The sequence below is a fragment of the Sander lucioperca genome, chromosome 1, assembly GCF_008315115.2.
Source record: "Sander lucioperca isolate FBNREF2018 chromosome 1, SLUC_FBN_1.2, whole genome shotgun sequence".
Lineage (NCBI taxonomy): Eukaryota > Metazoa > Chordata > Actinopteri > Perciformes > Percidae > Sander > Sander lucioperca.
Genome location: NC_050173.1, coordinates 52,318,903 through 52,332,558, shown reverse-complemented (window position 1 = coordinate 52,332,558; position 13,656 = coordinate 52,318,903). Strand labels below are relative to the sequence as shown.

Genomic DNA, 13,656 nt, shown 5'->3' with positions numbered 1-13,656 from the left:
GCCATCTCACAAGCCCACTGACAAACTGACGGCACCCCTTCATTCTTCCATCCTCTTAAAATAATCTGTCTGGCTATCATTAAACTAGTCTGGACCCAGCTTCTAATGTGCTTATCCATCCTGCTTAGGGTTGACCCATCTCCCAGAACAAATCATTTTGGGCTGAATGGAACCTGGGTCCCTGCTATCAGACATAGGTTATCATTAGGGCTGTCAGCCTTAATACGTTAATCGCGATGCGATTAAGGGCCGAGCATAACGCGTTCATTTTCATTTTTTTCCGCATGCTGCCATTTATTAATTTATTTTACACTTCACTCGGCTTTGCCTAACAGGCTACTATTTTGACCCTTTGCCGCACCTTTACCTATCATCAAGCTGCCGTACTTCCTCGTAACACATCCTGCTGCTGCAGGCTGCAGGCATGATGGAGAAAGACAGCAGAAAACACAATTCTGAATGGCGCTGAATTCTGAATTTTTATTTTCCAAAACTCCTGGACAGCTCATTAGACAAGTCGAAAGCCACATGCACATTGTGTAAAGCCAAATTAAATTATCATCGAAGCACGTCAAGCTTGAGCTACCACCTACGAGCTAATTAACGTGACTCAGGTTGATGCTAGCAGGCTCAAGCAAAGCACTATTTTGGAGAGTGCTACTCGCCGACCTGTTGATGTAACCAAATCCAAAAAAATTGCTACAGCTCTTGCAAAATGGGTGGCAACTAACTGCAGACCTGTAAGCATTGTAGAAGACTCGGGTCTTAAAGACGTACTACGGTTGGCATGTTCTGACCCGTCTTCTACATTGCCGTCGAGGGGGACAGTAGTTTCACACATACACAGCCTGTACGACACAGAGAAAGCAGCCCAACATGAACTGCAGCAAAGTGCAAACGCTGTCTCATTAACCGGTGATCATTGGACGTCAGTGAGTAATCAACATTATTTAGGAGTTACTAAACACTATATTGACTCTGGTAAGGATAGGGATTTTTAGTTTTTTAGTTAGGTACTTGGAGGAATTGTGCAACAATGACAGATTCACACATTTTTCTTTTGTTTACAGTAAATAAATAATAAACAAATACAAATCTTAAAGTCAAGTTCATAAAGTAATTTTCCTTGTATTCATTTGATTCCCAATGAAGATACACTGGTAAGAATTGCTTTCCATTGTTAATATGTACTTAAAAACAGTTCTGAAATGCAAAATAATAGAATTTTAATAATGTGATAAAACACGCGATTAACTATAGAAAGCCAGCAATTAATCGCGATTTAAAAAAAAAAAAAAAATAATAATAATCATTGTTTGACAGCCCTAGTTATCATGTATTCCAGTCCAAAAATCCTGAACCTTATCACAGGACCACAGGACATGAAGTAATTGGCCATTCTCTGTCTTACATTTATAATCATTTGGTGTGTCCATGAGTGGTCGCTGAATGGTACATGTACAGGTGATGGAAAAGATCTGTTGTGTTTCCCGTCCTGGTTGGCACCAACCGCCGACATATTTTGCAGACCGGCTTAATCTGCTCCTCATCGCTTGATTTCCACACAACTGACGTCGTGTAACCCTTTTTATCAACAGTCTTTCACTGGAGAGGATAACTCAAGTTCACGTTCATGTCCACCATCACTTTTGTTGCCACCATAAACCTAGCTTTACACAGTGTGTGCCTGTTTGAACATACAATAATACATTATTGCAATAGTTTACCAAAACAAATCGCAGCATGCTTTCTTTGTGCGGGGGAAAAAAATTACAATTTAAAGGTGTAGCGCTTCATTTTTGAACAGAAACTCTCCTATGAGGAGCGCATGGCTCGTAGGCTGCTGGGTCCAGACAACGCCAACTACCAAGACAGTCTCTCCGACTCACAACTCAACCAGGTAGGACAACAAACTTTTATTTTTAGCGAGTAGCTAATATCAACATTTCTATACTGATGTGTGTTGCAGTGCCGACTGTGCTGCGTACAGACATTTATGTTGGCGCTGGTCCAAACCGCATTAGCTTTCAGTTTGCTATTAAGACCGCTCATTATTACAGTAATTTAGGTTTGAATGGCTGCACAGGGAGCCAGTTTCCCTCTTGGGGCCTCCTGATGGCCTCCCGAGCCCAGAGTTTAAAAAAGCCTGGCAGTATAATCAGCAGCCCGTGTGTGTGTGTGTGTGTGTGTGTGTGTGTGTGTGTGTGTGTGTGTGTGTGTGTGTGCTTGTTTTACTATATTCGTGGGGTCCAAAAACCAGGGAATACAGTATACTTGTGGGGTCCCGACAGCTTTGTGGGGCCCAAAATGCTGGACCCCACAAGGTTAAAGGGTTGTTTGAGGGTTAAGACTTGGTTTTAGGATTAGGGTTAGAATTAGGTTATGGTTAGGTTTGGGTTAAAACACAACGCCCAGGATGGGCGTTGCGAGGGGCACGTGCACAAGAGGACCACTGGTGTAAATAAAACACTTAAAATCTCCTTAAAAGAGGGAGGGTAAGGGTTAAGGTTAGGTATTTGGTTGTGATGGTTAAGGTTAGGGTAAGGGGCTAGGGAATGCATTATGTCAATGACGGGTCCCCACAAAGAAGTGAAACAAGTGTGTGTGTGTGTGTGTGTGTGTGTGTGTGTGTGTGTGTGTGTGTGTGTGTGTGTGTGTGTGTGTGTGTGTGTGTGTGTGTGTGTGTGTGTGTGTGTGTGTGTGTGTGTGTGTGTTCTGCCGCCAAAAAGCCTCTGTCGCTCACAGGGCTTTGCACCATCTATTCTCTCTGTCAGCGGCTATTTCTTGCCTGCTTTCTGAGAACGAGCCCCTTTCACTAGTGACAACAGGCCTGTTGTGTCAGAATACACACACACACATGCAGACAGACACACACACACACACACACACACACACACACACACATGCAGACACACACACACACACACACACACACACACAGTTACCCTCCTGGCATTTTGTCCATCAAGTTCAAACCTGTGATTATCTCTGCTTACTTTTGTCTGTTTTCTGTTACAGCCAGATTCACCACAAGGAAGACACACAGGTGGACTATGGTAAATAACAATCGTAGTATCAATATTGCTCATAATTGTTAACTCAGGATTCCAGTCAACCTTGAATCTCAAGGGTTTTCCCCTTGAGATTTCCGTCCAGCATGGGAGTCTTTACTCACTTCATGCAGTTGTAAAACAAAATGAATTTAAAAAAGAAAATAGGTGGAATAAAATGTATTTTCATTTTGCTTTTCAGATTTTTCCAGCGCATGAATATTTGACTCTTTGTGTTTCTGTCCATGTGAGAGTGGTAACTGAGCCGCAAGTTGCTCTGTGCTGTCATGCATGACACTTTGCAATGTGTTTACATAATCTCCACATTGTGTTGTGCTATAAATATTCCGAGGGTCTTATAACTCCAACTGTCTGAAAGGAGAGATAGAAATGGCTCAAGTCCCCTATTTCTGTAGCCATGCTGTCAGAGGACGGAGACAGAACAGGGATCAGCGTTACAGTAATACGGTTGCTTGTGTGTGTGCTGTAAATCCAGTCATTGAAAGTGCGGTAAAGTCAGTTTATGAATAAACAATCTCTCTCTCCCTGCAGGGGGAGGCGCCACTCAGGGACAGATGAGAGGGGAAATGAGGGCTCAGCCATCCAGGAGAAATGTTACGCTCCTCGCTTCCTGCAGATCCCTCCAGACCTCACTGTAGAGGAGGGACGCTTCTGTAGGATTGACTTCAAGGTGAATCACACACACACACACACACACACACACACACACACACACACACACACACACACACAAAATAAAGTTACAATCTCGAAGTTGTCTATTTTGTTTGTCGTTTGGCAATAAGCGGTAATTGCAGGTGTGTTATTGTGTATGCATGATGTGACTTTTCCGTTTAGTGCGTGAAGGGGGGGAGACGTAGTATTTTTTCTTGTAATTCCCATCACTGATTAACACCAAGAGCTTCACGTTTTCAAGCTAATTAATACACTTAAGCCTGTATACCTACAAGGTCAGGGCCTCCCTCACATAACTAATACAAAAAATGGATGCAATAATGGTGTGGCCATGTTAAAGTAAACGGAAGGAATAAACTTGCAACTTGGCTTGGTCTCAATCCAGATCGGAGGCCTCCCCACCCCAGACGTCTGCTGGTACCTGGACGGGAAAGCCATCCGTCCCGACGACTACCATAAGATGCTGGTGTGTGAGAAAGGGATGCACTCATTCATCATAGAGATCGTCACAGTGCACCATGCCGGCGTTTATGAGTGCGTTGCCAGGAACCGAGCAGGGGAGAGCAAATTTACCATGAGGCTCGAAGTTTTAGGTAAAAATGTCATAACAGCACATCCTGTTCTTAGGCTGGAAATGCTGTCTTTTTTTTTTTTTAGTAGAATGTCATCATAGTGCAGCTTAAAAATGATCACAAATTGATTTATTAATCTATACCAGTCCTACTGTGTGAATTTCTTGATAATGTAATCACCTGTGCTGTGCAACGTCCTCTCTGCAGCCCAGGAGGCTCTGCGTCCTCCCACCTTTGTCCAGAAGATGCTGAACTCCAGAGCTCTAGAGGGTGATACTGTTCGGTTAGAGTGCAAAGTGGACGCTTCCCCTCCTCCACAGCTCTTCTGGAAGAAAGATAAAGACATGCTGCGCATTGACCCAAACAGAATGAGGTGGGTCAACTAAAGTACTTTATTACACCCAAACTCCTCCTTAACTGCCTTTCACTACTGTACTTTAAGCTCATAGATCATACCAAAGGGACACTCTTTCATAAACATGTCAAACATATTAAGTGTTTTACAACGCGCATTTTGTTTTCTGTCTCCATCCTGTTGTTGACCCATGTTCATGTTTACTTGTAGCCAATCCCTCTCACCCCAGAAAAACGGGGACTTCGACAATGAACAGACACGTGAAGCAGGCTTGCCATGGCAGAAAAGATGATAGTCAGCCTTCAATGTCCTCTTTTGTTACTTCTCCAGGCATACCCCTTCTAAACAGATTTCTGCAGTTCAAACAACTTGGAATTTAGTTGAGAACCTCAGTTATAACGGCCCACATATTAAAAAAGTGTCTGGTTTAAATCGGGTCACAGTTAATGTGTCGGGCCGGGCTCGGACACAACGTGCACGGGCTCGGGTAGGGTCGGGCTTGATTTTTTTGGGCCCAATCTAAGCTTTACGCTATCGGCAGCGTCTTTTTTTCTGCCAGAGCAGGCACCTGTTTTCAGTGGGGGGAAAGCAGCTCTTAAACCCTGCTCACGACACTACCTACCCAGCACCAAATGACAGACAGACAGACAGACAGACAGTTATCAACTAGCAGGTGTAACATAATGGAGCAGTTTAGGAGACAAATATTTCCCTCAGGATTGGGTGGAGGCCAAAAACAGAGCCATAAGAGAGTTAAGACTGGACTTGCACTCATCAAATACGGACTGAAATACAACTTCAAATGAATGATGATGTTGCTCCGTATCTACTGGATCTGTGTATAAGCAACTATTTCACCAGTTGAAGTTAAAACGGTGATACTATGTTAGTGTTGTTCACAACATGTTTCTGCTGCCCCCTGAGTAGCCAAAAAACTCTTATTGAAGGTTTACTCATGGGCCAATAGTGCCTCGAGACTTGTACATTTCTTAACCGTAACTTTTACCACAATAAAAACAGTATTTCTGTTTTCAAACACACCAGAACAGAAGAAATAGTGATAATATAAAATATCTCTAGGAAAGGGTGCCATGGTTTAAAAAAAGTGATGTGCACACTGAGCTTTACCGTTTGTTGTCTCAAACATGTTTGAGAATGGAGAGGTTTATTTCATTGTGTAGGTCTGGTTCCTGATGACAGGTTACAACTGCACCTATACACAGTTTAGCCTGCCTCTGGACAATATGCACAATCAGCAAAATTAACGTTTTATTATGCACTCATTCATTTCTCAGTTTATGTGTGCCATTTATCTTTTAAATTGTGCAAGTGTATTTAGTCTTTTGAACGCTCAGCCTGCATCAAGCCACTCTGGCCACTGTGTGTTAGTAACTTTTTAGTGATGAAATAAACCTCTGAATCTCTGGCTTTGTTTCTCCACAGTCTGTATGAGGACGGTTCAGGCCGGCAGTGCTTGTTGATAGAGAGGCTGATGAAGTCTGATGCTGGTTGGTACACTCTCTCTGCCATCAACGAAGCGGGCATGTCCACATGCAACGCCAGGCTGGATGTCGGCAGTAAGTCCACTCTGTGTTCCTCTTTCTATGCAAATTTGCTCTAAAGGCGCCCATCTCCGCTATCTCTTGTATGAGATAGCCCAGTGGTTACCATAGTAGCCCAGGCTGTAAAATCAAACAGCAGATGGGGAATGTTGTGCGCTCTACGCTACAGTGAATCCAGCTCTGCAGCCTGGAAACGCGTCAAACAAATGCTGTGTTATGTGATCGAGCAGAAACTTGATGAAGGTACGAGGCTTTCCTAAAGAATACTGCATAATCACCGAGTCCGAGCGATAAGTATGGCGTGCATCCCCTGATCAGAGAGAGAGCGAGAGAGAGAGAGAGAGCTCACTGCAGGAAAATACAACACTGCTATTAGGTTTCTGCTTGATCACATAACACACCATCTGCTTTGTGGAGAGGGAGCTGAGTGAGAGGGCTGACAAAAGCCGCGCAGAAAACTACCTGACCCTCTGTTACACATGAGCTGGACTGTATACCTTACTAGAACCTGACCACTTTCTCTGAGTCAGGACTCAATGCCGTTGAACAGGACCTCCATAACAATGCGAGAGCGAGGATTAACAGGGTGCTTTACAGTGTGTGCAAGACTTTCATATCAAGTCTTTAACTCAATGCTGTGGTAGGCACTTTATTTTTGGCGTCATTGGGCAAATATGTCCATATAAATATTTTTAGCGTTTTGTAATTCAAGTAGACTTGAACTCCTCCTTGGCTTGGTTTTCCCTTCAGTGAAAGTTCTGCTAACAGTAGCCAAAGGCTCACAGCTGCAGCTAATTCAAGGCTAAACTATTAGATAAAAGAATTTTATTGTCATTCATCTATATACAGGGCAGTACTGTGCATACTTTAGCCTAGCGCTAGTCTATATCCACGACGTTCCACCTCCGGGATTGTTCAGGTGCCTTCCCCTTCCTTTCTGTTGGCGTTCTAAACTCCGGTGGATTTCTGAGGACTACGGTTAACTGCTCCTCAGATCTCTGCAGGGTAAATCCAGACAGCTAGCAAGACTATCTGTCCAATCTGAGTTTTCAGAGCACGTTTTTCTCCCGTCCTGGAATGCTGTGTGGACTAGCCAGACCCTCTTCCGCAGCTCTGTGGCGATAGGTCTGGCAATGCGAGACTAGCCTAGCACGAATACGTGCCGTGTTTACGTTTCCTCTCAAACTGCCTCTGGTGTCTCCTTGCTCGGATGGCCTAGTGCTGCTACCTGAACAAGGAAACATCGGAGGCGGTATGAGAGGAACCAAACACGCTGCAGACGAGCCGGTAGTTTAGCCTTCTGCTAACCGTAGCTCGCGGCTACGGCTTATTCAAGTTCATTTTTCTGTAGCTAGCTAGAGCTAGAGGGAGAGCTGCAGGAGGAGGTCTCTTCTTCAAATTCTTTTTACCTAATGCAGCTTTAGTCACTTAGTACTAGTTAGTCTAACAGTCAAAATAGAGAACTTTCCTCAAGCATCAACAGGGTAAGCAACCATGCAGTTCAAAGTGAAAACAGTGGCACTGTATCGTGTGGTCGCGTGGGTACAGGTGACATAGACTGGCTCTGAAAACATCGTGGATCATTTATTCAGACTAATACAGCTTTGTATGTTGCTGTTGGTATCGGGACAAAAAGCTGGATATTTCCGTAACCACAACATGTGTCTCCATAGGTACATATCCCAATTAATCAGCATTAGGAATACTTCAAATAGCTCCTATTGACCTGTTTGCTTTTGGTGAGTATTTGAAGAAAAGGTGACTGTTGGCGTCACTACTAGTTGGCATTGTTATACAGCTGTGTGTCAGCCCTGAGTGAGAGGAGCAGAGGGGGTTCGGTGTAATATTTGTGTCATATTATTTAGTATTTGTACATTTTGAGTCTTGATTGAAATGTAAAAGGTAGTGATTGATTGCAATTAATACTACAACTGATTTGTAGCGAGAACCACACATAGATTATAACAGGGTTTCCGCTGGGTTTTAAAAAGTCAAAAAAAAGTCTAACATTTTAAGATTTAAATTTCAAGCCTCCAAAACGTCTTAAATTTGTATTGTGTTTAGGTTTAACACATTTTAACCGGTCTTAAATTGCCTACGTCCGTGTAAATGCTACGTCCAATGCTCCCACAGCGCTTTAGAATGTTGTTTTTTTATTCCGTGGTGTTGTAGTTCTTTCTTTCGTAGGTCCAAATATAATTCGCTAAATTCCGACTACAAATGAGACCATCATGCAACTTATATTGCAGCCAATCAGCTTCGTGTTATTGGCGCGAGTCTCTTTCGGATCGTACCACAGACAGAAGAGCGGAAGTGTTCTGGCTCCTCCACACGGTGACTAGACACCAGTCCTATGATGCCAATTAGGAAATTGGGGAATTGTTTAAAATCTACGGAAGAGGATTAGGGCCACATTTGAAAAAACTTATTGAGTTTAAAGTCAGAATTCTGACCTTTTTTTAAAGCTTTAGTGCGTAACATTTTGATATTAATGAACATCCATTACATTCAAGCCATTGCCAATTGAGTTACTACAAAGCTAATTAAGACTATCAGCTCCACACAACTCTCTCTGTATTTCTCTGACATGACTATGTTCAGAAGATTGTGTCATCCGGCAACTTTCCCACGCAGAAACTCGAGTCAGAATTCTGAGATTAAAGTCAGAATTCAAATACATTTTTCCTCTTCCGTAGACATCTGACTTTTTGTTGTTGTTGTTGTCTTTTTGGGGGTTTTTTTATGTCGTGATATAGGTCTTGAATTTCATTCATACTGGTCTTAAAAAAGTCTTAAATTTGACTTGGTGAAAGCTGCAGAAACCCTGTATAACTATGGGCAATGACTCACACACATACACACACACATCAGGTCCCAGATGCATGACACAAATGTAAAATCGCGAGTGAATCGTTTTGTGAGTTTGACAATTCAAGGTGAAACGTGGAGGGCCCTGCGTGGAGCCATTGTCTCTACCAGCGTGTGTCGGTTCCATATCTGGCACTGAGCCATGGCGTGCTGTCCTGTGCTATGGCACGCAGGGCGCAAGAGTTATTTTCAGACACCTGGCATGAAAGGAATGTATAGCCAGTCGCCCACCAGTAAAATCTGTTGCTGCCGCTGGTGACACCAATGGTGTTATTCCTATAATTAATAAAAATAAGCAAAGAATCTGCAGGTCTGTAAAAAAAAAAAAAAATCCAAAATAAAAAATAAAGTTGGTGTAATGAGAGGTTACTGAGCTCACAGCTCCACTCCAGTAGATACAACTATTTCATGTACATGTAATAACAGTAAACCAGTTGTACATTATTTTTCTAGTTTCTGCAAATGAGTAATATCCAAGGTTTAAAAAAAAGTTTTAAATTGGTTATGAATGTAAAATAATCACAACATTAGGCAAGGGTCATACTGCATTAAAGCTTTAGTGCATAACTTTTCAAGCCATTGCCAAATGAGTTGCTACAAAGCTAATGAAGACCATCAGCTCCACACAACCCTCTCTGTATTTCTCAGTATGACTATGTTCAGAAGATTGTGGCGTCCGGCGACTTTCCCGCGCAGAAACTCGAGTGAAGATAATTATCTCTTCAAAAGTGTCTGTTTTTTTAATCCTCCGTGTCCTCCTTGGCTACTAGCAAGTGGGAGGGGGGGGCGCGCACGATCACGGAAGGCTTGTATCATGTGGACGCCGACAGTTTTGTTGGCATTACTTAGAATTCCTCATGAAACGGAAACTACGCACTATAGCTTTAAAATAATAATGGTGTTGGTAATAATTCACGTTTAAAACTGGTGTGGTGTTTGTCAAACAACATAACAATCCAAAATGAGTACATGTTGTGTCATTGGTCAGTAAAAGGTACAGTACATTTGAAATCCTCACTGCTCTCTTCTCTGCCGCTGGCAGCTCGCACGGCCCCGGCCATGAAGACGGCGCCCCCCGGCTCCAAGACGCTGAAGCTGCTGTCCTCGCTGAGCCACGTGCCCGTTCTGAGCGCGGAGAGCCCCGCCCAGCACACCGCCCCCCTGTACGAGAGTGAAGAGCTGTAGACCCCCGCACCAAACCACACGTCACATCCTCAGGAAACCATCGCACATCTCAGAACTGTAAAACTGGGCCGGAGCCTGCATCAACTGTCAGTTCGAGGCAGGATATGGTACGAAATCAAGCTTTGGTTCAGATTAACAGCATCGCAGCAGACCGGGACACACAACACTTTTGAGGCCAATCCAGGTCCGGTTAATTAAACCGACAACATTTTGGTTGTATTATTTGTACAAGGTTGCTAAAGTCTACAGTTTAATTTCTAATTTCTTGGAACACATTTAGTTGTACGTTTGTCACATTTTCGAGATTAAAGGTGCAGTAGGTAAGACTTATAAAACTAACTTTCTGCCATATTTGCTGAAACTGACCCTATGTTCCAGTAGAGCTACATCAAGCAGGTCATTTAAAAATAAATCCGGCTCCTCTGTCACCACCTACAGCCTGTAGTGTGATTTGCAAAAATCCACCGCTCCCTGTTCAGATGCACCAATCAGGGCCAGGGGGGGTGTCTAACTGCTTGTCAATCACTGCTCATGCACACGCATTCATTCTCCCTTGTGGAGGGAGGGGCTTAGGAGACCGTTTTGGGCTTTAGCAGAAAGGGGGGAGGGACTGAGAAGTTGTCGATGTTCAAATTTTTTGGCTAAGTCCTGGATCTTCACAATCCTACCTACGGCACCTTTTAAGGTACAGTTTGTAAACCTCTTTGAAAAACAAAAATGTGACATGGTATTATAATAGAAGTTTTGTTCATCTGAAAAAGTTGTGAATTTGTGTTGCTAACATGCTCAAACAACCCTTCCTCCATCCATGAGATGTTACTGTATGTTTTGAGGAAACAACCCTAGCCATAAGGAGCACTTTGAGAGACAGGTTTCCATAGTCAAGTGCCTTCTGAGTTCAAATAGCCTCAGTCCATCTGCTGCTGTTTGTCTCCATCGTGCCTGTCCTTCTCTCTGTTTGTTTACGTCTGCCTGTCCGTTCTGCTCGCAGCAAAACGGTGCGTCTAGGTCACGGCTGTATTAATAGACCTGGATACGTCGTGGCAGAGTCGGACCTGCTGCCACTTTTATCCCTGCGGCCAACTGCAATACTGCAACACGAAAATCCCATGTGGTCCAGAAAGCATTTTCCCCATAGAAAACCGATGAAAGGACATCTCAAACAGCACATAAACCGTAGACTGTATAATATTAATGAACAGAGCATGTGTGACGTCAGCCATTGGTTTGTGGAGATCTGCTATGAGTCGTCGAGTTTGCCGTCACGGGCGCAGCCATCCTGGTTGCGGATGTGACGATTTTAGACGAGAGGGGGGAGCCCTGACACTCTATGTTACGTTACACACTCACATCATAGCCACGCCCTAAAACACCCCCCCGCTTTTTCGCCGATTTTAAAATCAACGAGACCGTAATTCAAAAAATGAACATCCTTCTGTATTGCAGAAGACTTAAAGGACAATTCCAACACAAAATGAACCTAGGGGTTAACAACAGATGTGTACCCACTCGGTCGTTCTCTGACACGTTTTCATGCTAATTGAATGTGTTTGTAGCTTGAAACAAGCTAGCGCGGGCCGCTGATTAGCTTACAACGCTAGTATTCGGGGCACAGGGAAAGTAAAAACAAATTGCTATTTATTTATTACAGACGGTTTATTAAAAAGATAGATTATAAAGACAGTCGCGTTCTCGTATACAGGTGGCCGCCGTCTTGGGAGCTACTGTCTTTATAAACCGAACCGGATGCGTTGTCCATTAATATTATACAGTCTATGCACACAACGCAATTAATTACTACTTGGGCAGGTGTAGGAAGTGATTTCCCCGCTCTCTTCCAGGGTCAAGATGTGATAGAAAACAATCCATGACCCACAATCCCACTCTGCAAACATCCATCACTGCACTTTTAACGCTGACAACCGTCTGCTAGTCGCTCTCGCTCATCCAGCACCGGCTTCTCCTTTCCTCCAGCTCGTATGAGGAGGATTTTGTGTTTTGAGCCTCCAAATTGAAGTTCTTGTCCCCGAGTTACAGCTGCTGCTCCTGGTGATGTGTGTCTGTAGAGCTCCGATACGTGAAGAGGAAATCTGATTGTTTAAAGAAAGCTCAGATGTTGCAGTTGGTTACTGCTCAGATTCTCTGCTGTGGTATAAATTCAGTCCGATATGTGTTTTTAAAGTTAGTTTCTAATATACAGTGTATGCGAATGAAGCTATTTATTTGAACTGAAGTTATTATTTATCAGTGTTGGGGATTTAACGTTGCCCCCTCTCTTGGCCTGCAGCCAGAGGTGTATCGTCATATCAACGACAGGCTGTCATTCTGATACCACGCCTGAACGACTGAACACAAAAGCCGATCTGCACTCAAAGCCACACTCGGAACACACTGACGATTACATTTGATCACATCTGCAGTGCAGATAAGACACGTTTTACACACTCCACACGGGGAGAAATTCTGTTTTCTCCTTCAATGCATTCATTTTGTATGTTCAGTTGAAAAAAAAAAGGTATCAGTGTGTTCGGCCTGTGACTCTATTTCTGACCAGAGCATTATTTAAAAAGAGGCTTGATTTGCCTGTTAACCCTGGAACTGTTTGTTGTTACTGTCAGCCAATGAGTCATGGATCCGCACGCAAACAGAAAATCTGGTATTAAACTCCCTGTGGCCACGTTTCAGTCTGCTCAATGGCAGGAATCTCATTTCAGATGTCCATATAATCTGAGATTGAGGTCACAAGAGGAAAACTTGAAGGTATCTACATAAGAGTGACATGACATTGTCATGAACGTGTCATAAACAATATGAACAAGTCAAACGTTTATGACATAACACTTCTTTTAGTACGTGTCATTCGGTTTTTGTCATGACAAGTTAGGGTTAGGGTTCTTGTGTCATGACTATGTCATGTGTTCATGACAGTGTCATGTCACTCTTATGTAGATACCTTCAAGTAAAGTGTTACCAAAAACAGTTTTCATTTTGTGACCTCAATCTCAGATTATAAGGACATCTGAAATGAGATTCCTGCCACTGAGCAGACTAAATGTGGCCACACGGAGTTAAATACCAGATTTTCATTTTGCATGCAGATCCAGCGCAAAATACCAAGGTTTTGTGAAATAAAAATAATTATTAAAAATAATGTTCTGCTTCAAATGCGGCGTAAACATGTAAACTGCCTTTCACTCACAACTAATGGTTCTAGATAAAGTATTTCTAGTTTGTCATGATGTTTGGCTCAAACCAGGGTTAAATGTTGGATTTGCTTAAAGATTCTGTACTCGATATTCAGCACATTGATATGTATGCTAACAAAAAGTAAAAATGTGTAAAGATATAGTGGAGTAATGGCATCCTGA

The 13,656-nt window shown here is 43.1% G+C and overlaps 1 protein-coding gene across 4 annotated transcripts in view; it reads left to right on the top strand.

Annotated features, from left to right (window-relative positions):
* The window catches only part of myot (myotilin), a 51,228-nt gene extending 40,527 nt beyond the window's left edge, over positions 1 to 10,701 (top strand). For 3 of the 4 annotated variants that reach the window (XM_036005832.1, XM_031280105.2, XM_036005833.1), the window contains 7 exons: positions 1,808 to 1,900; positions 3,019 to 3,056; positions 3,603 to 3,741; positions 4,132 to 4,339; positions 4,526 to 4,691; positions 6,117 to 6,250; positions 10,146 to 10,701. In XM_036005832.1, coding sequence (XP_035861725.1) covers positions 1,808 to 1,900; positions 3,019 to 3,056; positions 3,603 to 3,741; positions 4,132 to 4,339; positions 4,526 to 4,691; positions 6,117 to 6,250; positions 10,146 to 10,288 — 921 coding nt within the window. In that variant the 3' untranslated portion in view covers positions 10,289 to 10,701. The remainder of the gene's footprint in view (positions 1 to 1,807; positions 1,901 to 3,018; positions 3,057 to 3,602; positions 3,742 to 4,131; positions 4,340 to 4,525; positions 4,692 to 6,116; positions 6,251 to 10,145) is intronic. The other variant, XM_031280103.2, reaches the window with a different exon arrangement.
* Positions 10,702 to 13,656: the final 2,955 nt, after the last annotated feature.